Source organism: Calidris pugnax, unplaced genomic scaffold (genome assembly GCF_001431845.1).
Source record: "Calidris pugnax isolate Ruff unplaced genomic scaffold, ASM143184v1 scaffold95, whole genome shotgun sequence".
Lineage (NCBI taxonomy): Eukaryota > Metazoa > Chordata > Aves > Charadriiformes > Scolopacidae > Calidris > Calidris pugnax.
The window spans coordinates 4,692,815-4,720,356 of NW_015090885.1; the positions used below are offsets into that span (position 1 = coordinate 4,692,815).

The 27,542-nt window shown below is 36.3% G+C and overlaps 1 protein-coding gene across 1 annotated transcript in view; it reads left to right on the top strand.

Moving 5' to 3' along the window:
- CADM2 (cell adhesion molecule 2) overlaps nt 1-27,542 on the top strand; it is a 416,144-nt gene that overhangs the window by 209,189 nt on the left and 179,413 nt on the right. Inside the window, exon 3 of the mRNA XM_014947137.1 lies at nt 13,388-13,537. Within this exon, the coding sequence (XP_014802623.1) occupies nt 13,388-13,537 (150 nt within the window). The remainder of the gene's footprint in view (nt 1-13,387; nt 13,538-27,542) is intronic.

Genomic DNA, 27,542 nt, shown 5'->3' on the forward strand with positions numbered 1-27,542 from the left:
ATTGCCGGGCTGTTAACCTGACAGCTATACAATAATAGATACAACTGAGAAGTTCTTCTTTTCTTTGCCTTTCCTAATTGCACAACAGCGTTTTTGTTAGTTTTTCTAATGTTTCATCTTTTAGGGTGATTAAGGAAGCGGCACACCTGTGGTTGCCCCATATGTTCCTTTCATGAAAGCGGCTGATTCTTACTTCATGAGCCACAAAGGGGAAGCTGCTTATCCTCACTTGTTGAATCATTTTACTTCTTTGTGACTCATTGCTACACCCCTTGGTGAACTCGGGAGTTTCATTTTTATACGGACGTGGGTATGGCACTGATTCAGGTAATAACCATGTGTGGATATGTCATCTGAGTTACTGACGCCCACACTGGCAAGATTAAAGCTTGTTCCAAAGATGCTTGTCATTCAGCAAGCAAACCTTCAACTGCACTGCACTTTTTTTTTCTGATATATGGTCACTCTACAGCCACTTTCCTTGCTGGGCTTTAAAGATGTATGTTAGTGCTCCTGCCTTTTGGTCATGAGGAAATAATGTGTTTTAATCCTGAAAAACCCCCGTATTTCTATCCATTTATTATGTAAAATGCAAGAAATAAGGTAATGTTAATGTGACGAGAATTTTTGGCTATCTTGCAAATTCAACACAAGCAAATATTTTGTCAACAACGTGCAGAATGAGTGCTATTCTCTCTTCTAGAAGAAACTCATTCAAGTCAACATTATGTTAGGTACCAAATAACCTTTAGAATAATTCAGTAAATTATAAAATAAAAGCCTTCAACTAAAATATTCTTACAGCCAAGTAGGAAATCTAGTCAACCATTACTGACATGGATTCACTGATCTAGAAAATTACTTTAATGCACATATCAATATACTTGCTGATTTCTTCCATTTCAGCGGATTTAAAAAAAAAAAGTTATTGCAGAGAGCCCTTGTGTTTCACGTTATAAAATTCACTGCAACTTTTCTATACTAAAGGAATAATACATCTATTGTAGCTCCTAGGTTTACCTTTTTTTTTAATAAAAAGTAATACATTTTTAAGTAGAATTTAACTGTAAAATTATCAGTGTTAATATGGAGCTGATAATTAACTGCATTCAAAATGCAAAAAACCAAATTAAACTGTGAATCTTATTCCAGATCCTTAAGAGATTCTTTGTGCAAGAGGACATACCAAAATATGATTTTAAGAAAGAAAATTTGCATTGTTGCATTGACATCCCTGTTGTGAGGAGTTGGAATGACTTCCTCAGAAAGATGCAATTTTTTCAGATTGAAAATAATTGATGAATAGTTATTCTGTTGGCCTATTGACATATAATAGGCTTTTTTCCTTAAAAAAGAAAAAGATTTCAGTTCAGGTGAAAGCTAATGGTAACATTTTGCTGCCTCTTGCAGAAATTCACAAGTCAGTTCTAATTGAGTTCCTAGTTCTAACTGAGTTCCTAGTTCCTATGGTTTAGTGATGGTGTTGCTTGTTGTTTGTTGTGTGTGTGTGTGGTATTTTGTCAAAATTAGGTTGATGGTTGGACAAGATGATCCTTAAGGTCCCTTCCAACCTAGAAGATTCTGTGATTCTGCCATTGGCTTCACAACAAATCCCTGTCCTGTCCCTTTTTGTGCTTTCTGAGGAGTCAGAATTTGACTGGCTCATGAGAGAGGATTAACAAATGCTTGTATCTCAAAATGCATCTCATGAATGCATAAAGTGAAGAAATCTGGAAAATGTTTTTCTGCTGATTCCTTTTGTTATGCCAACTCATTACGTTTAAGAACATTAAGGACAAGAATTTCAGACCAATATGATACTTGGGCTGAAGCTTTTTATTCATAGATCATGAGAAATCACAGACCCTGTGTAAAATTCTCACAAATAAAATGGATCAAAAGGTCACAATATAAAAAGAAACAGACTCTAGAATAAAAAAACTAAGACATTTTGAATAAGAGACTGCTCCTTCCACCTACTGTGAAAGTGAGATCAAGTGATGATAAAAAAATTATCCGTATAGCTATTTTTGAGGGCAGCTAGAGAATTCAGGCATATAGGTTCCTTTTAATTATTCTATTTTAAATTAAATTTAAAAACTAGAAATTGTTCATGTGCCTAAATCCCCTTAACAATTTCTTTGAGGCAGTCTCTACAATCTATTAGGGACATAGTGTTTAATGCTATTTGTGCTGCATTTATGCACTTCTAAATTTGTAGTGGCAGGGGGAAAAAAGAAGTATAGTATGTGAATGCATTTTTCTGATTCACATCTGTTTAATAATCCAAGGCTCAAGCCTGGGGAATATATCCCTAGGGATATTCCCTATTCCTTAGGGAAGCCTAGGGATATCTTAAAAACAACTGATTTAATGTATGGCTATATATGAGGAGTGTGGCATTTGTAAATAACCCTCTTAGAGAGGACTGGAAAAAAAAATACAATCAGCATACAGCACCATGCTTAACAAAGCCAGAGCAGCTTTTCCCTGTCTCTGTCGCTACATGGCACACATCCAGATATCTGCTGTACTAACATTTGCTCCTGGGAGGAGATGAAGAAAAAAGGGTCCATAAGGTTTCCATTGCCCTAGACAACTAAAACATCTGCTAGATGCATGAGCAGCTTGCTGGCCTAAGTCAGCAGGGAGAACTGCTGCAGATCAGCACTGCCATATCAATAGATATTTCATAGACCTTAGGGAAGAAAGAAGAAAGACAGTAGACTAAGTGATTTTATTTCAAAGTACACCAAAGTCTCATGTAGTTTTGTATAAAATGATATCTAAATTGCACAAAATTAGAGCCGCATCTACAACTGATCAGTGTGCAAGACTCGTTAAGAAACAGGTACATGAAAGAATAGCAGGATACAATCCTAATCTTCTGATATTTGGTAATAAGGGCAAGTCACCTATGTTCCTAGATAAATTTGGCAAAAAGCCTAAGAAAATATCCCTTTACTCAGAAGCTTGGACCAGAAGGCACCTCCTCTGTCTCTCTGAAATACAAATAGTGGGAAGATGGTTGTTGGAGGGGAATTGGCCGTTCTGTCAGGACACACAACAGAGAAAAAGAACAAGTGTTGAAGGAACAAGTAGACAGGATGGAGGAGAATATACTTCCTCATTTGGTGCAAACTGCCTTTGATCTCTTTAGTTCAAGCCTGGGGTCTGGCGCCTGAAAGCGTAGTCTGGCGGAAGTAATTTTGTTGTTTATGGTTGGGTGCCAGCTAGGCTCCAAAGGACTACTTAGAATCATACGCAGTGATCTTTCTCTGAATGGAATTCTTGGTGTTATATTACTGTGTAAAGTGAAAGAGGAAAAAAAAGACAAATACCAAGTTAGTTTTGAAACTCTTGTTTCATATTGGAACTTTCATTTGCTAAAACAGAGCTGTGTTACGAAGATCTCCTGTACTACAGAAAGAGTCAAACATCAAAGAAGGTAAATATTGACATGGTGAGTGAAATCACCAGTGACAAAATCTTTGTGAATATACAGATGATCACAAGTGGAAAACCTTTTGTTTGTCATTCAGGCTCTTGCTCTGTGAGAATCAGAACTGCTTTCTTCAGGGAATGTTCCCGGTTGGTTGGGATGTGTTTATGTATTGATTAACAAAAAGTCATTAAGGGAGTGCCTTTTCAGATCAAAACTATCTGCAGGCACAATATTTCCCACCTCTACGACAGTACTACCTTTCAACACACACACCCGCACACACAAACTCCTTCACAGTAGTTTTTGGAGTAAATGTATTTGCTATTAAAGGGATTTTATTTTAAAGTGTGTTTAATTTGTGTTAGATCGACAAAACTCCTTGGTATTGATCTCTATTTACCATTAAGATATTTTAATCAGGATTATTTAAAACTGCAGAGTATTTCACTGAAAAACGCTGATAATCTGGTAATCAGAACAGATAAGCATAACACCACATGTAGTGTCTCTGATCGAAATCTGATTTTAATACGTTTGTGTTTTCTTCATTTACCTTTGAGGATTACATATTATCTGTAGCAACCTGAACAGAGTAGTGAAATTGTTGAAGTCCGGGTAGCCAGGATTTATTTAATGTACCAGTACAACAGGTGGTTCTTGTTCAGATTTGTTTCCAAACCAAGGGCAGTAAGATCAGTCTTTAGATAAGCTGTTCTATTCTAATTAAAATATACAGTCTGATTTAGAAAGAAGTTAAATCACAGAAAAAAAGGTGAGCTTTTTTTGATAGCTATCTCTCAGTTCTCCGTCCCTCTCCTGTTTGTGTGTATATGTGTAAACATGTACAAGATACATGTTTACTTCTATATTTTAACAAGAATGAAAGCTAGTAAGGCAAACCTAGAACAGTTTTCATTTTAACTTTTGCTCAGCTGTTTGGTACAGGGAAAAAATCCAACTTCTGTTTAAACACAGAAGATTTAAAGTGATGAGTGAGCTTTTGCCAGGCATATTTGTAAATAAGGCTAAGCAGTTCAGTGATGGTGCAGCTGGTGATTCCTGAATACTCTTTGAGGTTACTAACATTCAAAGAACAGCACTACTTGGAGCTGACTTGTATATCTGCATCTTCTTCTGTCTTTTAACGTGTCTCTTGGATGAAATTTCAGAAAGTGGCAAGACAAAGCTAAAAGTGGAAGGATTTTAAACCTTGATTGTGTTCTGCTCTGATGGAAATACTGTTTGAACAGAAAACATAGATAAGCAGACAGACAAAAATAATGTCCTTTCCAGAAGGGTTACCTGCACGTTCGGCTTCAAACCTCATTATCTATTTTCAGGATGAAGGAAGAAAGAAAACTATTTCTGGAGAGATGCAAGAATATTTTCTTTTACAATGACTCAATACCTGGAAAACCTGAGAGAGTATAATTTGATATATATTCGATAATAGATTTGAAATGTTTCAGAGATGGGAGCAAGGAAATTATGACAAGGATTATGGCAAATTGAGGAGAAAAAAATTGAATCAGTTCTACTGATTTCACTGCATTTTTTCTTGATTATATAATTCTCTTTTCACTGGAATGTTTAATTTAGAAAAATTAAAACCAATGTAGTTGAATTTTCTGAACAGCAATGGTTTGCTTTTAACACTCTGAGGAAAAAAGAAGTATTTCTAATCACTTTAGTCCATCTCTACTTTTCCTCTAGCCAAAATTATTTTCTTAATTATTTCTGAATTTCTGGTATTTTCAGTCTTCCTTAAGAATTTATTTTTCAGAGAAAGTTTACTATTTTCCGAAGTACCTTCACCCAATGTTAATGTTATATGCTTTCTTATATCTCTAGAGTATGTCAAGCCAAGATTTTAACAGGATAGGGCTGTGGGAAAGGCTAGGATTAGTTGTGAGATCAGATTCCGAAAGTAGATCAGTAGAATAGCTGACTTGAATGAAGAGGTAATACATGCAGTCTGTGGACACCTGAGCCAATATTGGGCACTACCAAGTTGTATGGAAACACAAGCAACATGTGTTTAGCAGTAGAATCCAGCAATAGTTGCAAATGTCCAGTGCAGTTTGATCAGGCGGTGACAGCTCTTAACACTTAATAGCTTACACAAATTCTTAATTCGCAGAAAAGATGAAACATAAGGGATTAAAGAGAAAATCTATAGATCTGATTTAGGAAGTCTATGGAAAGGATTAAGTTACTTCTTTGGTACGTTAGCTTGTTGTTTGTCACGTGTTCCATATTGAAACTCTGTACGTTAATATTTGTAGTTCTCAGTTTTGAAAGAACATACAAAAAGATGTGGCAACCTAGCCTGCTTTCCTTTCCATTAGAAAAAGACAAACAAACAATAAACTAAACCAAACAAAAAATCCAAAACAAAAAAACGGAAAAAAGCACCTAAAGAAACAAAAAAACCCACGCCTGACCCCAAAGCCTGGAGTATCCTATGGGCTGAATCTTCACACTAATCCTAAAGAGTCCAAATACAACATTTTTCAGAACACTTGCTGCAGACTGCTACCTCAATCTAGGATTGGGTGAGTGATTTTGTCATGTGAACATCTCTGAATATGATTGTAGTTTTCTTATTTTTTAGGTGTTGGAATTTGATGACCTTTAATGTCCCTTCCAACTCTAACCATTTTATGATTCTGTTTGCCTTTCAACTGTTCTTGTTGGAAGGGAAGAGATAGACATCTGCTTGTCTTGGCTATCAGTCTTTCAAATGGCATTACATGAAGATAAAGTGGTTTTGTGACCTTATAATAATTAATATTGCTAGACATTCCTGAAGTTACTTGTCTGTGTCATTGTTCTAGGAATACCTTCCTTGAGAAGGAATAGATTCCCCATTTATAATTGGTGCAGAACTGTTGTTGATAATTTCATATTCTTCCTTACCCCCACTGTGAAACTGCTTCTGGATAGAACGTGCTTGAAACAGGATTATTTATGTGTTGCCGTAAACTTTGGTATTTTTTCAGGGCGCCTTTCCTAGTATTTAATTTCTAGACACTGGAAAGATTTGTTGTTGGGAGTTTTAAAATATATATCTAGAGGCCCACATTGTCTCATTTTAAGTAACTCTTGGTTTCGTGTTTTTTAAATGAAAAGAATTTGTGTTAATCATGTGCACTTTAAAGAGTAGGCACAATCTGCATTACGTTCAGATAAACATGTAAGCTTTTGGATGTTTATCAGTATTTTCTTGATATTTTGAGTGTACAGAACTAGAAAGAAAAATCTCTCACACAAAATATTCATTCACGCCTTGTGACCATTTCCCCAAAGCAGAACCATGCTGTGCCAGGCTGGAGTGCATCAGAACATTTGTGCTCTTTTTTGATTTCTTTTGTTGTTGTTGTTTGGTTGGTAGTTTTTGCGCTTGTGGAAGTGCAGTGGACTTTCAGAGGGTAAATGGCTGGGTCATTTCATCACAGTGCCAAACATCTGTGGCTTGCAATGAGTTATCACATGGAAACAGGATGGAAAATGTGTGAAAATTGTGTAGTTTAGATTGCATTTCATTGCAATTGGCTTTAGAACCATTATAAGTACTTGCTAATGATTCATGTGCATTAATACATTGTACTCAAATTCAAATATACAGTGTAGTATATTTTAAATTATATTTTATAATTGCTAAACATCTGCATGGTAGTTGTTTGATGTGGTATATAAAGAACTCACAACGTAAGTCAGATAGCATGTGTAGCCGCATGCTTTACCTTAAAATTGACAATATAGGCATTAGTCTTCCCATGATGTTTAGATTCAGGTAGCTTTCCTGCTGTCCTCTTGCCCATCAGAATGATGTTGGTGTCAAAACTTTTTCAGCACACATACTACAGAATTGCAGGCTCACTGATGAGATGCTGGGTGTGGATAACCCTGGTTCTGTTAGAGTCATCTTAGAAGAATTAGCAATGTTAAATTCTTCTTGTCCTTTTGTAGCCATTTGGGTAAACCGTTCAGATTCATGTGAATGTAACTAGTCAGAACTATTGTTTCAAATTGCTGATTATTCATTCTACCTGGGTCTTATTCTCTGAGACTTTCCACATTAAAAGAGAGGAGTATCCAAAGCAGAGTATTTTATACTTTTAACTGATTCTTTACTGTAGGTAAGCAATTAATCAGATGACTGAAAGCAGTGTTCAGGCAGAGTGCTAACTCCAGATTGTGTGTTGCAGTGTGGCAGTCAATTTTTGAGGCCCCCAAATCACAGAGTGAAGATAGCAGTCTGGAGAAGTGACTGTATGAAACACAAGCTGAACTAAAATACAAAACTGTGATATAGGAACTAAAAGCAGTGTAGGCTGACTGGATACTGTTTTACCTGTATAAGCCCTATCTTCAGTGCTATTGCTGTCTCCTTTGTTCTAAACCTGCCTCTAACCAGTAGCACAGATTCATGCAAAGATAAAGTCCTTTAAATTTCTTTGAAAATGACGTGTCCAGAACTTCATTTCATTTGTTACTCAGAGGAGAAGACCGAACAGAGAAGTAATAAATTGTAACAATAACTACTTTCAGTAGCAAGAGTAGCTTAGTACACAACTGATGTGAAGTTGATAGTGCCTGATATCGACTTAAACTGATGAAGATTCTATTAACTTTTTTGAGAAATCATCTGCCTTAATCCTTTTGGTTTTTTTGGTTGTGTTTACTGCAAGAAGTACCTGTTAGTTTGATGAAATGTGTGGATTTATGGGAGGAGAAGAAAACTCATGGTATAGCTTTGTAGCAAGAGACAGATTTGATAGGGTTGTATGTGTACGTATATTTGTCTCCACCAGAGCTTTATATAATTCTTCCACTGTCTTATTATCTGGCTTCTGTGTAAGTTTTTTGTGCATTGTCCTCTTGGACCACTGGCGAAGTAAGAAAATGCCGTTATTCTCATTTTACAAATTAGGAATGGAGGTATGCTGACAATGAGGCCCAAATCCTTAAAGAAATAAAACTGTCCTTATTCTTCATGTTAGGATTGGGTACTTTTCTGATTTTAGAGAAAAACGGCTTTACAGTGGGTTGAGGAACAAAGAATTGGGCATAGCACTTTAAAGTGAAAAGTGGCAGAAAGCTCTAAACCGTGTTTGTGCTTATGAGGAACAGAAAATTCAGCAGCTTCTTATCACAGTTGTGGGAAGGTGAACTTCACTTTAATTATTTTGGGGTTTGTAACTTCCATCTGGAATTTAGAGTGGTGGAGGGGAATGCCTTTTTCCCCTTTCAAAATAAATAAATAAATAAATAAACTCACTGGCTACTCTTCTCCATTCACAAGCAAATAATACCATGGTGATAGTTTGAAAAGAGGAAGAAATACTCATTTATGTGAGGTTTCTAAGAAACAGCACTGTGTGTGCATACTTTTTATTCCATTGTTTCTCTCACTTTTTTCTGCTTATCTGTATGGAATAATTGTACTTCAATATGTAATTTTCTCAAATTTATATCTGCAATCTCTTTCACTGAAATATAGTCAGAATCAATTATATCTTGACTTAGCTGCTGTCGTAGAAATATACACCTGAAACACAGAGAATGAAGGAAGGAACAAAGCCTTCCTCCTTCTCTATGATTGCTGTTTAATATAAATTCTGTAGTCTGAAATCAGTGGCTGGACCATCATGCTCTTGTCCTTTGGATTAATTTACTAGTTGCTTAAACATTTTAAAAAGCCTAATGACCTTGGATGCACAGTATGGGGGTAACAGTTAATGCTCCAAGTTATTTCTTTTCTCTCTCCTAGAACTCTGTCATTCTGCAGTAAGTTTCTGCAGTGTTCTTGTTAACTCCAATTTTCTCTGGAAGTGGTTTTGTTACTGGAGCATGTAATAGTAACCAGAGCACACTTTCTTTGTTTTGTTTCTCTTTTAAACAATGTTTCTTCAGTGAGCAAACAATTTACAGGACATACTCTCTGGGGATCAACTTTAAAAAATATATACTATCCAGACATGAGACTAAATTATTGCCATTTAAAACATCAAGGTAGGAAAGCCCTATTGACCCAGTCAAAGACAGTTTAGCACACAGGCTACATTGTCGTCTTGTTGTTCAGATAAGAGCAAAGTAGGTGATTGTGTATCGAGAGTTACACTCTCTTTAATCTGTAGTCAATATTTTACTATGCTTTTAAGACTGTCCTTAGAAAAGAAATAATAGGGGCAACAATGTCTTTTGTAATTTTCTTCTTCAAAATTTCCAGAAACCTAACCTTCTATATATTATCTGTACTAACAAAATTGAGAAGACTATTAATTCCTGTTGACAAGTTACGAAAACAGTAGCTGCGCATGAATGCTGACCTCAGTTTATTATGCCTGCTGAATTGCAGTTTACAGTATCATTTTTCTTTAAATTAGATAAAGACAAGCTAATAACACTTCATCTCCTTGGAGAGAGATGTTTGCATTATTTCACATATAAACTAAGAGACAAAGCCAGGAAACTGATTCAGTATATTTAGATGTTTCATCATATAGGTGTTTTTTTTTCTAATGTTTTAGTTCCTTTGCTAAGAATGGAGGCCAAAATTAATGCATTCTCCCCACACATGCAGGCTGTTATTTGAAGTAGTGAGTTGCTTGCCCCCTCACACAAATATTTACTCTGTTCGTTGTTTTTCCTTTAGGGTCTAGTCCTTTTGAAGTCAATAGTAAAAAATCTGAAAACTAATTTGTTCAAGATTCATTTTCTTTGTTTCCTCTCATACAGGTTTGCATTTTTTATGAGCTCTGGTTTTGGCTGACATCTTGCTATAAAGGTGTCAAATAAAAAGGCCATTGCCTTGTGGTTCTGCACAAGACTGAAACTGATAAATCTCTGCTATAGGCTTTCTGTGTGAGAATGAATAGAACTATGGGCTCTACTCCTTCCCTCATATATGCTGAGAAACTTCATTTACCTCCCTTTTTTCCCCTTGGACTAGTTTCCAGATTAAATGCCTCATTTTCTCCATACCTCTTTCTCCACACCAAGCTTCCTATGAAGCTGTGTGCATCTTCTCCAGAGCCACACAGCTTCTGTTTTGTAAGGCATAGGATGATTGCTTTGGTTTCATTTTTGTATGCTGGATCAACTCTCACTTCCAAAATATCAGCACTCAGTGGAGTGGCCAGAGAAAAGAAAGTTCTTCTGACCTCTTTCAGATCATGGCATCTACAGTTTCCATTTAAATGGTTGATAAGAAAACTAACCTACTAAGCTACTAAACACTGTTCTGGTCAAACAAGTCTGTGACTTGACAACCATTAGCAAATGATAGACTGCATCTACGCTGACACCTTCATAATAGGAACTATAATATCAGAAAGAGAATATAGGGTAATCGTGGGGAGATGTCCCACATCATGTTAATAATAGTTACAGCAGTTCTTTATTAAACTATCTTCCATTCTTTAATGTGAATGACAGATTTCACTGTGCTAGTCTTGGATGTTAGGGTTTTTTTGGTGCTTCTTGTGTGAAAAAAATATTTTAGCCCCCATAGCCTCTTATCCGCAACTCATACTTTAGAAGGTTATTTCTTTGGTAAGATGGCTGTAATTTAGTGGAAGTAATAACAGGCTGTGTGCATTTTTCTGGATTTTTAAAATTCTAATTTAAGCGATAAGCAATTTATGCAATATCTTGAGGTTCTTTGACACATTGGAATTGAAAGGAGAGAAATGGAAGGAAATGACAAATCTTTTCTGTTTTGTTTTTTTTTTCAAATCGTTGTTTATGATTTTTCACTCATCAAGTGTTTCTCAACGTGTGGTTTTCAAGAAGCAGGGTTTGATTAATGAAGTGTCAGATACAGAGGATGTCATGAGAATTTTGGCATTTATTGTCTGCAGCATTTAAATTAGCCATGGTGTTTTCAATATTCCGTATTTTTTATTTACTATAACTGTTGTGCTGTTAATAATAAATACCTGCTTATAGTGAATATCAGAACACAGTAAATTTTGATCTTTAGACAACTACAGAAAGTTGGTATTTATGCAAACATTATACCAGTTATTCATATTTAGCATTTTGATGGAAATCCTTTTATTTATGGGTTGTTGTTTTTTAAAGAAAAGGTAAGGAAGTGTTTTTGTTTAAATGAAAGATTTATTGCAATTTCATTTATTGAAATGATCTTTCCTTAGCACTGCTGATAATTTATTAATTTTTCAGACTATAAACACTGAGGCAGTAGAATAATATTTTGTAGAGTATTTGTGAAGAGTGTTAGACTCCCTAAGCAGTAATGGTTTCAGTACCATGGGTTCTTATGAGCTAGGCCTAAGGCCATCAAAATCATTTTACATGGGGAAATGGACAACTATCAAAACTTGTCTAGAATTACATTTTTTGCAATATCAGCAGGTCAAATGGGAGTTCAGTTATTAATTCTTTATTCAATAATTCCTTCCTCTGGACATCTGAAAACCTGTATACCTGTATACTAGATAATAGACTTCTATATTATTATGCCTTCCCCATAGAAGCCATGCCTCTGTTTAACTTAGCTGAGAACAACTAAAATAGGACGATTCTGTGAAGATTTTATGCCAAATTTGTGATTCTGTATTGGTATAATTAGTGGATATTGTATATATACTTGCCTTGATGTACGTATGACATGTCCATGAGCTTGTTCACTCCTTGAGGACTGTAGAGAGATTTTTCATTTCTGAAACATCCCACTTGAGTGTCAGTCTCGGAATTCTACTTATGCTAGCAGCTCTACCCGCTCTTGAGTGCTTCTTGTATTAATAGAACTGGTGTAAAAGAAGGGGAAGAAATACCATATATTTCAGTTAGACTGTTGAATTGTCTTTCTTTTGCATTGTATCCTTGAATAATTTAATATATCTCCCAGATAATGATATCTTGCTTATTATTGAAGAACTTTTCTTTCCTCATCCATATTAAAAATAACTTCCATGTTTTTACCGTGCTCCCTTGTTGCAATACTCTTTGTCAGAATGTGTTGTGCTGTTGACAAGGTGTGTGCTATTCTCACAATACATAAACACTTTAGTCTAACTATGCCATTGAAAATGCTTGTGATTCAAGAACCTGGATGATACTGCTCCTGTATTGTGTAGAGGTATTTGGAAATCATCCCAGTGACTTTTCAGCAAGCACTTCATGTGATTCATGATGCTCTGGGATAGAATCACAGATGTGAAAGAGACCTACTACATCATCACTTCCATTTTCATATGAGATCAGGTTATTTTCCCTCAACAGAGGATGCATCGAGTATTAGATTCACACTACATTTGCTCTCCAACAACTTTCCGGACCTGGCAGGAAAAACATCCTCCTGAGAGTTCTTTAGAAAGCATAATAAGAAACAGGGAGCCAAGGCTGTCCTGTCCCTCTATTTTAAAAATCCTATGCAGATTTTTGTGTTACGCTTTTGGTGATGTCTTCAACAGCCATTTAACTATATTATAGGTACTGAGACATCTGTGTAGGTACGCAACACCTGAGGTCTATACAAAGGCATGTCCTGGATTTATGGGTATGTCTGAGGAGATAAAATTGCAGAGTATTTCTTTGGAACTGATTAGTCTGACTTACAGGGGGAAAAAGAGGGGGGGTAGGGGTGGAATTCTCTTTCTTAATTAATCTGTTTCTTGCATGCAGAAAATATATTGCGAATATAATTTTTTGCAATCTTTTATATTACCTTTGGTCAGAATAGATCACACTGAATTCAGACTGTCATCTATGGGAAGTTGCTGAAATAAATTCTATTCTACAACTTAAACCCTTTTTTTTTTTTTTTTTTTTTTTTGCTTTCCCTGGAAAAGGATTGCGCTTTCTTTCCCCAGGTAAAAAGGGCTTCACCCGTTTCTTCCCTCAGAACAGCTACGGAAGGGAAGGGGATGCCCCAGTGTACCCGTCTCCATCCCTCCCCTCCCTCCTCAGGCAGTCAAGGGCAGTTTCCGCTTACACAGAACGTTACGGTTGTTGAAGGGGGAACAGCAAATTTGACCTGCAGGGTCGATCAAAATGATAACACCTCCCTCCAGTGGTCAAATCCAGCTCAACAGACATTGTACTTCGATGACAAGAAAGGTAAATTGTTTCCTGAACTCATGGTTCTGCATAATTTTTCTAAGAAAGAAATGTTTAAAGCAATTTTCCTTTAATCTTTTAATGTGAAAATATTTGCTACGCGTATATGTTTTCAAATATAATGATTATATAATTATTTTTTTTGGAGGGGAGTTCGCTGAAGTACTCTCTTCCATATAAAATTGTATGTTATTCTTAAAGGCAAAGAATAATATTTGAAATTCTTATTGCAAGTTAATTTGGAAAACACTATTGCAAAATATCTCAGAAGAACATTTATGGGTGGTGAAAGGTTGGCAGGGAAAGAAATAGTCTATAAACCTTGTGACTGACTGTTATTAGTGTGTGTGTTTGTATATATTATACATATACATACATATATGTATATAATCCCACCATTTGCTTCAGTTGTACTGCAGTTTGATTGTTGGTGCAATATGCAGTTCCTGTGGTAGGTGTTCTTAACAGCTAATAAAAATGCTTGGGGTTAATGCCCTGTTTTTTCTGATTATATCATGCACAGGTTTTTTTCTGTTTTCTTGAATTAGAAGGGAAAAAAGACAAGAAAATGTCAATTCCTTACAAAAGAAGGGGCATTATCACTGCAGTAGGATGTATTTCTAAGACATTTATTTTAATCTGAAGTGAAAGAGCATTGCATTTTACATAGTGGAATGTTAACATAAAGATTACATTAGACTCCGTAAAGAAATTAAAGCTAAAGTTATGAAGAATAAATTCATCACATGGCTTCAAAAATGGAAAAGCTTTGGTGTTGATTTCAGTGGTACAGAAGTTCAACAGTATTTTATATTAATTTTGCTGCTTAAATTTATTCTGAAAGGTGCTACATACTCTAGAACATATTTTAACAAGTGTAGCTATTCCTCTGCTTAAAATTAAAGAAGTGCTGTCCAAATGCTTTGCTGAATGATTACAAGACTTTAAAACACCTTGCAGGATTGAGAATGCTTTGTGAATCTATGTACTTCAATAAAAGTAGAGTCTAAAACCTGTCATTTTATACCTGCAGAAGCTGCAATCAAAATATGTTTTTTTGCTATTAATATAATAGCTGAATAGAATCTCTTTATGGTGTTGAAGTGGTTCCTTTCTCTTTTATCTAATTTCCTGTAGCGTGTAATCATTTGATTTGCAATTTCTTTGAAATCATAAGTACCTTTTGAATGCAGGATTGAAGATGAGAGGTTTATAAGGTGCAAACTTTTGAGCCATAAGTCTAGTCTTGTAACCTTTACTCATATGGACGCTATTATTTTAGTTGTAATCGTTAGTGATTTGGGATGGGTAAACAATATCTGCAACACTAAAAGCAGAGAGAACTTGTCTGTTGAGAAAGCACATCAATAATCACAAAATCTGTATCTTTTATAAAATAATTGACATTTTTAAGGATGCTGAGGATGTGGGAGGACTGCAAATAGATTAATTTGAACTTTGTAGCCATTTTGGTGTGAATTGAATTTTCTGTGTACTTTAGCTAAATCTGCACTTTTACAACGAATAATTGAAGTTTGCATTACTTTTTAATATAATGAATTGAAGCAACAGAATTTGAATGGCATGCAGCATAGTAAGTACTTAGAATCAATTTATATTCCCCACAGGAAATGTGAGGAGCTGAAGTGTGTAAATTTAAAGGACTGCACTCTTTATCGAACTTTTAGCTTGTCCCAAGACTTCGAGGAGTAATTGATAATTCGTTTATGGAGGGATTACTGTGCATCTATTAGACAGGAAAACATTTAACATGGTCAAGAAAAAATTTAGGTCATTCAGTTTGAGATATTTAGTCTCTCTTACATTGGCAAAGCTTTGCATTCTGGATGACATTTCCAGACTTGTGTATACTGAGGGGAGTGAGCAGTGCATCCAAGTCCTACATGGAAAACTGTTGTGATTAAACCTCAGCTGGCAACCAAGCACCACACAGCTGCTCACTCAGTCCCCCCGCCCCCCAGGGGGACTGGGGAGAGAATCAGAAGGGTAAATGTGAGAAAACTTGTGGGTTGAGATAAAGATAGTTTAATAAGTAAAGCAAAAGCAGCACGTGCAAGCAAAGCAAAATAAGGAATTCATTCACTGCTTCCCATGGGCAGGCAGGTGTTCAGCCCTGCCCAGGAAAGCTGGGCTCCATCATGCATAATGGTTACTTGGGAAGACAAACACCATCACTCCAAATGTGCCCCACTTGCTTCTTCTTCTTCTTCCCTCAGCTTTATGTACTGAGCATGATGTCATACTGCATGGAATAATCCTTTGGTCAGTTGGGGTCAGCTGTCCCAGCTGTGTCCCCCCCTCACAACTTCTTGGGCTCCTGCAGTATACTCTCTGGTACGGTGGTGTGAGAAACAGAAAAGACCTTGACTCTGTGTAAACACTGCTCAGCAGTAATGAAAGCATCCCTGGATTATCAACACTGTTTTCAGCTCAAATCCAAAACCTACTCCCATACCAGCTACTATGAAGAAAATTAACTCTATCCCAGCCAAAACCAACATAAAAGCATTCTACCATTTCTGAAAATGAAGTTACAGCTTTCATTGGCAATTTTTTTTCTGTGTGTGTACACGTATGTGTTCTTATAAGTAAGAAAGAGATTTCCTTTACGTGCTTTTGATGCTTGCATTCTTGAGCCAAAATGGAGACAGATATTTATGCCTTTAATATCTTGGTGGTTTCCTCAGCAAGTGATGGAAAGCACAACTGAAAAGTCTTCCTCTTTGTTTTTTCTCCTTTCCCACTTCTCCCAGCCAGGCATACAATTTGGCTACAAAAAGCAGCTTTCTACTAATCCCAGTCGTTACCTTTAATTTATTGAGAGCAGTGCCTCAGCTAGAGTGTTTTCAAACCTGTCTCTTAACATTAGCCAAACCAACTTTCAGATCTTACTTCTCCCTTCAGCACCATGAAATGTCTGTTTAATAGCTATGTTTCTCAAACCCTGAAAAATCATGACAGCTGTTGAGTAGGTACGCAGTGGTGTAGGGTTAAGTTCTGTGTAGGAAATGGAACATCAGAAGAGGTAGCCAGTAGTCTTTATACCCATCAGAGCTGAGTAATTGTGGATATTGCCACGTTCAGAACTAAACCAAATTTACATGCCTTTAATTCCTATCAGTAAGTTATTTTCTATATATGTGCTCATGACACCGATCAGAATGAAAATATGTATTTTTTTTATGTCTGGAAGAATAAAAAGAAATCAGGAAACCTTTCTATTGATTATTCTATATTTTAATAATTATGAGAGAGTCAGGTAGTAAAATGAAGGAAGTTGGGTAAGCATCAAAAGAGGGTCTTAACTGCAGCAGAAGATGAGGGAGATGACAGATGTTAGCACATAGCAGAACAGGTTCCAAAACCGGGGCAGATTGTCCATGCAGTGGAAAGCCCTCTGTTGCTAGATTGTTTTTGACAGAACCCCTTTCATGTTCATGCTTCTTGCTCAAGAAAGTTGGTTTCCCTGTCATGCAAAAGCATTTTCTGACCAAAATAGAACTTGCCATGGGTCAGGAAAAAAGAATCATTTGGTTAGATATAGGGAGTATCTTCTTCTCAGTCCCATGCCTGTCAACAGGGTTTTTTTTATTAGTCTCCATTTTATTTATAATGCCTGACATACACTATGAAATGCATGTTCATGTCATTTTGTTTTCTTCTGAACTCTGATGCAATTATTGACATAGAAATTAGGAGTCATATTCTTCCTTTTTCTGCTTTAAATATTCTAAATAAATATGGAAATGCACTGAGCCAAATACACTAATACCAAAACTACATTGTTAAAATTATTGTTCTGGTTCTCCTCACATACTACCATGGCCACATGTTTTTAAGTAGAGATTATGCTCAGTTTGAAGGATTTTGTGGCTGGTAAAGAACACTTCCTCCCCTACCCTCCCAGCAATTTAATATGTATTTAATATTTATGAAGGAGACAAAGACTATTTTTAACTTGAAACATTTGTGGCATCTAGCCTATACAGTCTTACGATGATATAGATAGAAGATGAATAGAGGTGGGGTTGTTTGTTTTTTTTTTTTTTCAGAAAAGGCAATGCTAAGAATTTAGTGAATATGAGACCAGAGTTCACAGGTTGTTTCCAGGTCCTAATCACTTGAAGTAATTAATTTGGTTTTTGTTGTAAATTTAGGCCTAAAATGTTTTTGACTCCTTGTGGTTATGATAATTGGGGGAGGAAAGAATTCCTATTTTCCTACAGGAAAGTAAGTTATTGCTTTATTTTATTAGCTAGGCAGTTGCTTCCCTCCAACTCTTTTTGTCACTCTAGAATATATTAAAGCTGGAACTAACTTTGCATTCATTATTATTTTAACACACAGTAGCTAAAATATGTGAAAATACAAATGTTTGATCTTGTGGATTTGGTCTCATTGTTGACCTATTTCTTTCAGCATGCTGTCTCTCTGTTGTCCTTTCTGATACTTCTTTTTTTCTGGTTCCTGTACCTTGTAGCTTCAAGGACAAGTGTATCAATTTGATTTTTAACTCTTCCTCTTTCATTTGAAGCATAAAATCTTTACCTGACGTAAAAAATAGGTAGTCTAGTTTCATAAATGGATAAATGGTCTTAAACAACCTTACCAAGACGCCCATTAGTTTCCCATCCCCCAGAAAGTATTTTAAGATTGTGTCTTCCTGGAACATATGAATTCACAGCTCAACCTGAGCAAGTTCAGATTCTTTGGAAACAAATGCAAATTGCATGCTGCACATGAAATGAGTTTTTCCTTGCACAATTTTCAATTAAAATGAATAATTGCCATAGAAACCTTCGTATCAGTTTATGCACACAAGTACCTATAATTATATAGCTGCCTTTAGAAGCAGCACAATGTGCACCAATGTAGAACTGGCAGATATGATTTTAAATTAACATAGGTTATTTTATTTTATCTTCACTGGTGGTACTTCTTAAGGATTTCGAGTGGGCAATAAACAGAAAGAGACATAAATATGAATGCAGATGTATAACAAAAAAGGTTTAGCATGGAAATACAGAGATGGTTGATAAAGAAAAGACTGAAAGAACCTTCATTCACCTTGCTATAGCAGCTGTCTTCTCGTATTTGGTTCAGTAGGGAATATAGATACATATAGAGTAGGATATTGAGTTATAAAGAGGGTGTGTACAACTAAATGATGGCTGTTGATGTTAAAGGTGTTTAATTTTGTCAACATAAAAAGTGCAATCAGACTATGAGAAGGAGGAGAAACGCTACCTGATGTATACTTATCTAACACTTTGGCTCAGTCAGGCAAGTGGAAGTGCAAAATACCTTTTCTTCACCTTAACAGGGAAGTTGGCAGTTCTGTTGATAGTGAAACAAGTGCTGTGTTGACACTGATCATGATAAGTTTGCCACAAACCGACACACCAGATTTTGATGATACATATGCCTGATGCTAATCATGGATGGGTGCACGTCCCTCGTTCTTTGATCAAGTAGTAACACTTTCATATCTTACAAAAAAATTAGAAAGCATATTCCAACCTCAGGGTTATTCATCCCTCAGCAGCAGAATATGTTTCTTTAGATGACCTTTGATTTTTCACATGTAAGAGTACTTGGCATTTATGTAACTCCCTATCATCTTGAAAGATACTGGTGCACTAGGCAAGGGTTATGAGAGGGCACTGTACTTGTAAAGCTCCCGAGAGCATCCCTGATAGGCACAATGCCTCAGGTGAGCTTATGGAAACATGTTTGGGTATAGCAGCTGCCCTTAAGGTTCTGCATTTTCTCCCTCTTGGAGGGTAGCACTATAATGTTAGAACTTGTGGGTAGGTTTAGAGACAAGACATGTCTGTAATTTAATGCCTTTTGGCATACCTAGCTGCACTATCAACTCCAACAAAACAACTCCAAGCTTTTCATTTCCCAATACAAAGATATTTAGAGGGAGACTTTGAAATTCACAGTGCACAAAGTATGGGATTTTAATTACAGTGTCACGTATGTCAGTTTAGGAGGAGTCATTAGTGCTGAGAAATTTAATTCTTACTGTAAAACTAACTAACAGTGATAGAATTGCCATACAAAAGGCTGGCACTTTTAGGCATGAAAATCCTGTATCTCTGATGTTGTAGACATACAAGTCCTTCCTAGTTGGCTGTATTTACCCTTTGATTTGTTTTGTGGAAGCCAGACTCCGAATATTAAAATTAAGTATAAACCCAGTTTACACCACTCTGTGGTGATTTAGCCTCAAATTCTCATCTACATGAACGAGCAGAGGCACTTGTGAGTTACAAAAATAATTTGAGAATATTTCTGGTTGGGGGAAAATGGTGATCTTCTTTTCTGTAGGCCATCTAATGATTCTAGTTAGCAGCTGAATTTAAGAGGTAGGTATATGTGTAGACAAACAATCTTCTGTCAGAAGGAATAGGCTTGTACAGAACAAAAGTTGAGAAGCAAAGAAAATCATGTTTCTTTTTGCAATACAAAGGAAAGTAGGAAATAAATGCTTTAGATTAGTTATGCAGACAGGGAGGCAGAGAGGCTGCATTCTTGAAAAGACTGAGAAAGTTACCGTTAAGGAAATGTGAAATTGAGTAACAGTGATTAATGGACTTACGTCTCCACCTTCACACACTCTGTTTCCTATTACATAATTGACTGGAGAGGGTATCAGACAATAGACAAGGACCAAGTTTAACTCCATCCTAGGGTACACGTATAAATTAGAGGTTCACTGTTACTTAGAGTTCATTAGAATCTTTCAATGAGATAATATTTTGTAGTAAACCTATGACATAGCATGAACAGCAATGGGAAAAAAAGTGAGAAAACTGTACAGACAAATGCTGAAGTATGACTTCATCTGGAAAAGTTCAGGGGAAAATATACAGAGGGACAGGATTTTCTTTTCTTCTTTTTTCTTTTCCCTGAGCTGAACAGCAATAGCTTCTCAATGCCTTATAACATTTAAGAGGTTTTTAGCATTTAAATAAAAAATTGTAGGAGATAAAAATCCAGTTTTCAAAAAAAACGCTTTCCATTAAGATCTTTTAGAATAGTTTTTCCAAGATCTGTATTTAAGTTTAGTGGTTTGTATCAGTCAGATCTGTTGTTTTCACAGTTAGCTACTGATAGTCATGTAGCATATCCGGCCAGCTCTTCTCTTTCCTTGAGCCCCATGAGGTATGACATATAGGGATAGATAACCTGGGTTAAGTGTTTCAGCTGCAATGTTTTTTCTTACTAATGGGTTCTTATGCTCACTCACTCCCCTGCAGTGGGGTATTGGAGAGAATTGGAAGGACAAAACCGAGAAAAACTTGTGGATTGAGGTTAAGACAGTTTAATAAGTGAAGGAAAAAGTAAGGAAAAAAAGAAGTAGTGATGCAAAGGCAATTACTCACCAGCTGCCACCAGCAAACCAATGCCCAGCCAGTCCATGAGAAATCCCCACTTTGTGAAAAGAACTCCCAAGTTTTACTTCTGAGCACAGTGCCATACAGTATGGAATATTCCTTTGGTCACTTGGGGTCAGCCGTCTTGAATGTGTCCCCTCCCAACCTCTTACCCACCCCTAGCCCTCTCGCTGGGGGTGCAGAGTGAGAAACAGGAAAGGCCTTGACACTGTGCAAGCACCGGTCAACAGCAGTTAATGTGCTGGCATTTTATCAACATTGTTTCAGTCATGAATCCAAAACACTGCACCCCATGGGCTGCTATGAAGAAAATTACTTCCATTCCAACCCAAACCAGTACACCTCTGAGCCATGGGTAAGAAATCAGCTTAAATGATTTTGGATAATAGTTCCTTAGTGCTCAGAGGAAAAAAGAAGTTATCTTAGAGCTTTTGAGATCAAGAAGTGTCTCGCTTGATCCTTAAAAAACAAGGTTTCAAAAACAGATTGCTACTTTTGAAAGCCAGAAAGCTTGTGTTCGTGCATCTTAAAAAAGATGATGTGATAAAAGAGAGCAGGAGTCTGTTAAAATATCTTGACAGTTATTGTCTGTATGAATATGAAAATTACATTTTAAAAATGTATTACAATGCATTAGAATATTATTTCATTGCAATAAATTAGTAGAACTACTCCCACTTACAGCATTTATTTTTTCATTTCTTAGCAGTATTAAGGGAGTAAATGAGCATATTTTAGAGATGGTTAGAAAGTGTAGGCGTTTGCATTATATTGTGCTGAAGTGTGGGTATGTGCAGAAATTAAGTTTGCCAGCACTCAAGCTAAATGGAGAATGAAGCTGATACATTGGAATATGATGAAGTGAAACAGTAGTTGTGATGACACTGTTAAGTTTACTCTGTTATGAAGTTTCATAATAATCAGGCTGGTGGCTATTTTTGTTTTAAATGGCATAGAATCTTCTAAGGAGTGCGAAATCTTGGGCGGGGGAAGGTTGAAGTGAGGTTTCAAAAAATAGTTGGAAAGAGAAATTTTTTATACCTGACCTCTCTGCACTAGTTGTTTGCGTGGATGAGCAAAACTTCCTGGTGTTTCCGAAGAAAATGTACCTATTACATTAGGTACATTCTGAACTCATTGTTTTCTTTCAGACAACTCTTAGAGCAAATGATAGCAAGGAACAATTTGAGTGCAGAGAAGGGCAAGTGGGAGAATACGTTCACAATGATAGGCAGTAGACCCAGGAGCAGTGGAGCTCAACATTGTACATCATAAGGAACATGAGGGTAGGCAGAAAAAGACATTTTGTTTTTAATCAGGAACACGGTGAACATTGTTCCTTAGGGAAAGTGAAGGTTATCTTTTTGAAGAAACTAGGTGACAGGTAAGAATACCTATTGTTATATCACAACGTACTCAGTACAGTAGAGTCATAGGAAGAAGACATTTACCAGACAGACCAGAACCTGAATGTTTTGTCATACAAGTGATAGATCCAAACAAACTTAGCTTTGCAAAGAATAGCTGATATTTCCAAGGCTGGTGAAAATTACGCTTCTAAAAGGAAAACAGCAGCAGTGGAAAGAGTTGAAGTACAAATATTTAGAAATGACACATCAGATTATAAAGAAATAGACAGTGCTTTAGGATAAAAGCATAACAACATTTATAATTAAAAAGGAAAGACAATCAAGGAGCATTCAGATATTTCTAGGACAGAAAGATGTGATATATTGCATACAGAAATAAGAAAAAATCCAAAAGACAAGTGCCGTCATGACATTGCATCCAGATGAAGTAACTTTCAAAAGAACAAACCAGGAATCCCTGAAAGCATAGCAATATCTGCATGGCACAGTGCAGTGCCATGAAGAGACATCTGGCTAGCACTTAAGCTAGCTAAGACGGTGCTGGCAGTTCTGTCCAAATTCCACAAGGTTTCTCCAAGCAAAATTAGGTCAGCTAAAAAGAAGAACATTTTTAACATGGCTTATTAATGTGAATGTAGCTTAACACATTTAAAGCCTAAGGTTCCACAATACACTGTCTAGTGGTACTAGAAACAATCAACCGAAAGCTGAAATGGAATGGAATATGATCACAGCAGCCCTAGACTAACAGCAGGTGGTACAGTGACTGCCATTCCAGCTGCTTTTAGAAGGGTTAAAGGGAGATTAACTATCAATCAGCAAATGCTGGAGGAATAAAAACATAGCAGGTCAAGGAGAAATATAGTCCAGAAGAGTGATTCAACAATGTATTTTTAGAGAATTACCCAACTGGATGGAAAACAACTCCAAAGGATATGGCTGAAGGATAGTGACTACTCTGTAGGAAAATAGAAAAGGAATAGAAAAAGCCTCTTCTGTCAGTGTGATACGAAATTCCCAGCCTGGATTAACTTAACCTGAGACAACTGGATTCCAAACCTGCCCCAGAAGTCAGTTTGATAACGTAGTTGTACCTGTGGACTTCAGCCCTCTGCCTTCTGAAATTACAGCTTCTCTGAAAAGATGGAGGTTTGCGAGATTGTGTGAGTCACATTGCTCAGTCAAATATGGTAGAGAAGTCCCAAAGTTACCTGTGTTCTAAGATGGCAAGTCCTGATAATAGTCTATTAGCAGGGTTTAAAATTTATTGGCTAGGGGAGATAAATTCTCTCTGAGTCAGAGCTAAGTGGCATACAGTGAGTGTGAATGTCTCTGCAGCACGCTTTCCTTCACTTCTATTTTCACTCTTAGCAAGGGTGAAGAAAGCTTGGTGTTTTGGTTTTTTTTTTTTCTCACTGGTAGCATGGATTTGCTTTTCTTTAACCTAAAAATGGAGAAAATACTAATAAAGACTCACTTCTGGCCACTCTGTATACCACAGGAAGACATAATGGTAAAAGACTGGACTTCTTAATGTTTAAGTACCATAGTAAAGAAGAATAGCATTTTTCTTTTAAAGAATCACCCCCAAAAAATAACCCCATGTTGATTGACACTTTGTGATATAAAGGAATATATAAAGGATATAAAGTTGCAAATCCTAATTTTGTTTAGGATGAAGACTGCTTCTAAAAAACCAAATCATGGGGAAAAAAAATAAAAAAAATATATAGTGAAAAAAAATTGTAAAAGTTGCGAACTAAATCTAACTGAAATTTTAAATACCTCCTGTATGTTATAGTCAGACCTTATCATTTGCCTTATCATTTGCATATAAATCCTGCTATATCACCAAAAAAGAATACCTTATTTAAATTTCCATTGGCAGTAGGAAACAAAGAGAAATTTTACCAGATCTAACATCATATGTTATGAAGCCAACCCAAAAGATAGATGATTAGTTTATAGGAGGATTGCAATATTCAGGTCAGGCAAGCTGAGGATTTTAATATACCCAAAGATTTGAATAAAGGTAGTAAATGTACGCTTTCATAGTGCCTAGACCTAAAAATATTACTATTTTCAATTTTTGAGATGGAAGTGAAGGATCTACCATTATTAGAACTGCTCATCTTTCCACTCCCTTTCTGGTAGAAACTTGTTTAAGGAGCTTCCTTTCATGATTGTTTCAGCACAGAAAGTGTAACAAATCATCATGTCCTGGATCTTTAAGGATCTGTGTGCAGAAAAGTAATTGCTGATGAGCTGCAGATATGGGGTGAAAATCCTCAATAACTCAGTGAGAGACTGTGTGATGTTCTGCTGTGAGCCAAAGAAAATAACTTTAAATTGAACAGAAATGAGAACTGAATCAACTGGAATGAGATTACTTTCAGAGGTACGTACTCTGGGTAAAAGGAGCTTGAGGAAACACAAAACCTGAAAGGCAATTGTGTAAATGGACAAGAAAAAACCCCTAACAAACCAGTACCACACAGAGAGTTCAAGGCAGGTTAACAGATGTTTAAAAAAAGGCCTGCTACAGCCAATCTACAGTAACTGACTGATAATTATTGTTATCTATATATTAATTGTCAAATATCAATAAGTTTTCACAATGTTGCTTAAAGAATATAATATAATTTTCAAGACTGGGAAGAAAAAAAAGCAGCTTCTGAAATTTAAAATAAACCCAAAATGTAAATTAAGTGTATAGACTCTGGCAGAAGTATTTTTTGAAAAAATGACAAATGTGAATTTCCAATATGAGGGCTGAGAAGCAAAAAAACCCCATTTTTCGTATGTGGCAGCTGTATTAATACTGAGGCTGCATCTCAAATACCTTCCAATTCAGTAACATACGGACAAACTGTTGGAGCAACCATTATCTTTTCCTTCTTTGAACCTCAAGTTAGCTTTGGAAGCAAAGGCTCATTGATCAGTCTGATCAAACTTTTTAAATGTATCCTGTCACAAGCTATTATTATTTTATTTCTATCTGTAAATTTAATATCCAGTAGCAGCTAAGAGAATAATACCATGTAACTACACTGACAGCTCAAATGTATGTTAAATGGAAGGAAAACAAACTTAAGCATTTCTTGTTATCTAAAACAACATTTAGAGGAAAAGCTATAACGCCATTTTACCAGATCATCCAGATTATCTGGTGCTGATTCAGTTTTCACCAGTGAATAAAAACTTGATTTATAAAATGTGCATCAAAATGTACAATCTTAGCACATGTGAATTTATTTTACTTTATAGAGGGCATATTTTCCCTTTAGATATTCTTCAGATTTTGTAATCAATTTTGCAGGCTAAAAATAAAGCGGGTGTCATCTGTATTTCTCCTATCTTGAATGAAATTATTATGTGTCTCAGTACAAATCCCATCATTTCTATTTTAAGGCTGTGGTTGTGCTGTTTACTAAGACAGAGAATAAAAATCTGTCTGAATTGAACGATGTTGAATGCATATGCCAAACTTGATCAGACTTGCATGAAACTATATGTAAAATGGGTGAGTATTACATAGAACTAGTACTTACAATACTTGCAAACAATACAAATAAGTGCAGACAAGACTCAAATTCTGCCTTTTTCAAAGGAAGAAAAAATTACAATGACGTGCAAGGTAATTCATATGTGATTGTGGGGATAAAGTAGCACCCTTAAATCCTCTTTACCTTAGTTACAGATAGAATACGTTGTATCAGCTAGTAACACAGTAGAAAATGAACAGTTGCAATGTGTGCACTGGAATCAAACTGTTTTGGTTTTGCTTGCTTTTTGAGCAATCGGGTCGTGAGGAAACTTAAAAATTGCAATTATATTAAAAAATATATGAATAATTCAATCTCTTAGTTGTCAAAGGTTGCTAAGGAGAATCTCAGAATAGTCACATTTCATTTCTTTTAACAGCATGATAGAAAGTTTTTGTACACAATTAATGCAATGATTATCGGAAAATGAAGGATAGGGTCTGAGAAGTAAGGCTTTGCCTCTGTTGAGTTGAACCATGGGGAATTTCTGGAAGATTTACAATTGTATTGGCTCATTGCTTAATCAGATGGCAGAAAGATGTTCTCAGTATATATTCCTTTCTTTAATGAAAGAGGTGATTAACCCATGCAAAATGCTATCTTTAAAGACTTCTTTTCTCCAACTACCTAGCAACGTTTTATTTAATCCCTATTTTGGTACTCTACAGATGCACAGTATGATCTGCTGATGTACTTGATAAAAGACATTTTTGATCATTTTTCAGTTTTGAGGAATAAATGTTTATCATAGTCACATCTTGTGAAAAAACCAGAAGTGGCATGAAGACAGTGTAAGGACTCTGACAAACCAGCTCTTGGCAAGTCTAGTAGCAACACTTTAAATGCTCCTATCTGCAGTTGTGTGTCCTGTCCCATGGCCAGATGTTTGTTAAAGACATTGTGAAAGCAGCAGCAGACGGGAATTTGCTCTTTGCCTGTATAGGAAAACTTGCAGCTGGTTTCCTCCTGATTCTCTTCCTTGGTTCTGATTCTCTTCCTTTGCTCTGATTCTGTTACAGGAGTGGTAGTTGCTAGTGCTGCGAGTAGAATTCGAGGCTCCTTCTTAAACCACCATTGCTAATTCCATTAAAGCACTTAAGCCACAACTCTTAGAATGCTACAGAGTAACTCTCCTCTACAATCCTCTGCCTGGGGAACTCTCCTGACAGTTCTGATCCACTGAAAAAGTAGAAATGTCAACTTAGGAAGTCAGACTTGTATCTGCATTAGTCAGAGCTTTCTTAGCAACTGACTCACACATAAGGAATTTTCTCCCTATGCAGATAAGCCAGGATTGTGAATGGGTATTTTTTCAGACTTGTTGAAGGCTTCAGTTTCCCCTTATTAACATTTTAAAAAATTGCTTAGCATTTTCTTTCGTGCAACGCACAGTGCTTTGATGCTGTCTAGTCAATTTTTTGCATTTCATATATGGCTGTCTTCCTGCAGATGAGTGTCTGCATGGGCCTGGAGAGGAGCCATGGAAGGGAGGGCTTATTCCTTCTTTGTTGGAAGGTCCAATTGCATACTGAAATTGTTCTTGCATTCAACTGGAAGGATCACCTTAGACCTGAGGCAAGTAGGAGCCTTGAAATGGCAAAGTCTGATGTTCCTCTGAGTCAAGAGGCAAGGCAGAGTGGTGCTCTCCTTAGAATACCTGTGT